The sequence below is a fragment of the Echinops telfairi genome, unplaced genomic scaffold, assembly GCF_000313985.2.
Source record: "Echinops telfairi isolate 266 unplaced genomic scaffold, ASM31398v2 ScPeMD7_5;HRSCAF=22, whole genome shotgun sequence".
Taxonomy (NCBI): Eukaryota; Metazoa; Chordata; class Mammalia; order Afrosoricida; family Tenrecidae; genus Echinops; species Echinops telfairi.
The window spans coordinates 26,669,752-26,671,578 of NW_022103901.1; the positions used below are offsets into that span (position 1 = coordinate 26,669,752).

The 1,827-nt window shown below is 58.1% G+C and overlaps 1 protein-coding gene across 1 annotated transcript in view; it reads right to left on the minus strand.

Moving 5' to 3' along the window:
• The window catches only part of XYLT1 (xylosyltransferase 1), a 224,481-nt gene that overhangs the window by 11,533 nt on the left and 211,121 nt on the right, over positions 1-1,827 (minus strand). The window contains exon 12 of the mRNA XM_045286007.1: positions 154-487. Within this exon, the coding sequence (XP_045141942.1) occupies positions 154-487 (334 nt within the window). The remainder of the gene's footprint in view (positions 1-153; positions 488-1,827) is intronic.

The following is a 1,827-nucleotide window of genomic DNA, read 5'->3' on the forward strand; positions in this document are numbered from 1 at the left end:
GCGGCCGTCCTCTCCGTGTGCAGGGACTAGGTGAGCTTTGAATTACAGACTGGTCTTTAAGGGGGAAGGGGAGGGCAACGGCACAGCGGCTGACAGCATCTCCTGCAGGGGGCTGCCCCAGGAACGCCCCCCCACCCTCCTTCGAGTCCTCACCTGGCTTGATGGGCTGCCTGTTGGAGAAAGTCAACGGAGCCACGAGGAATCTTGTCTCTGCCACGGGCACCCAGTGGTGGAGAATCTTCACGGTCCAGACCCCGGGCCTCAGGGGCAAGTTCAGAGGGGGCTTGTAGTGGGTGAACTCAGCAGTGGACTCAATCAGGATGTCATAGGTGGCTGCGATGACGTTGACAGGGTCCACCCAGATGATTGTCACCGTCACGTTGGGCCCCTTGCCCCATTTCTGCATGCCCACCGGCTCATCCATGGGTCCCAGGAGGCCCCCAAAGTTTCGGAAGAGCCGCTCCTTGGCATCCCAATCAGTGCCGACCTGAAAGAGCACAGCGGGGTAGGAGACCACGGGGTGTGAGCTTGGGGCTCCTCCTGGCCGGGCCCCACCCTCCCCAATTCACAGATGATGAGTCTGAAGCTGGCCTCGGCCCCAGCAGGAAGCAGAACTGCGACTGGAGCCTCCTCTGGGCCTTTCACAAGGAGCTCCATCGTGGTGTAAACGATTATGTGCCCAGGTACTGGTTACTCAGTTCACTCAGAGGCGCCTCAGTGGAAAGGTCTGACCCTCCCCAACGCCGGTAACCACTGAAGTGTCAGGGAGCACAGCTCAGCTCTGCGACACACACACACACACACACACACACACCTCCATGACTGAAGGCTGAGTCCATGGAAACTGCCCTGGATTTTTTTTTGGGGGGGTCCTCTCTTGGGCCCCCTGGGCCTGGTAGCTGGTGTATGCCTGGCAGGACTGAGATGCACCTTCCTGAGAAGCCAGGACAAAGTAGCACACAGGGTGGTGGAGCGGCTTCCCTGACTGTGTGCCCCATTTAGGAGAGTGTTCTGACCATGGTGCCCTGTAGGTCTGGGAAGTGACCTCTGATAGATGGCAGTCCCTCGGCACCGCACACCAGGGAAACCCAGGGACAATGGCTTCCTAGGAAGAGGCTGACACCGAGATCTTCCTGCCAGCCAGCTGGGCACATGTGCCTGTGATCCACAGGGGACCCCTTGGCTTCCCCTTCCAGTAGCTGCAACGACTGTGTACGGCCCCTTCACTGCTCAACCCTTCCGTGGCTTCCTAGAGTTCCGAGCATCTGAGTGCCCACCCTGGAGCTACAGGCCCCGCTTCTTTCTCAGCCTTCTTGATGATGGTAGTATAGCCACACCTGACTCGTGTCAGCCCTGCATACCTGTCAGACACCCCTCCACCAGAGCAGTTTTGTACCATGTGTTCTGTCTGGCATCTTCTCTCACATTTTGCGCAGCAATCCTGGGGCTCTACCCACTGTCCTTCTCTGAGCCCCACGGCCCAGTCACACGGGGCCACACCTGGATGCTGCACTTTCTCTGCAGCAGGGTTGATAAACATGACCCACCAGAGGCTTGGCGATGGCTCTATTTCCTCTCTCCTCCTGGCCTGCTGTACCGACTTTCTCAGTGCCTTGCAGTACTCAGCACACAGTAGGTTCTCACTCAACATCCGGGGGACGGATGAGCCAAGGACCTTATGGAAAGTGAACGAACTACCCAGGCTCCTGATCCGGAGCTCTGTGGCTGCTTCAAATGAAATTAAATGAGAGGGCTTTGGCTGCCCCCGGGGATTAATTTCGTGTGTCTGGAGACCCAGCATGTGGCTAAGGAGGAGGAGGATAATGA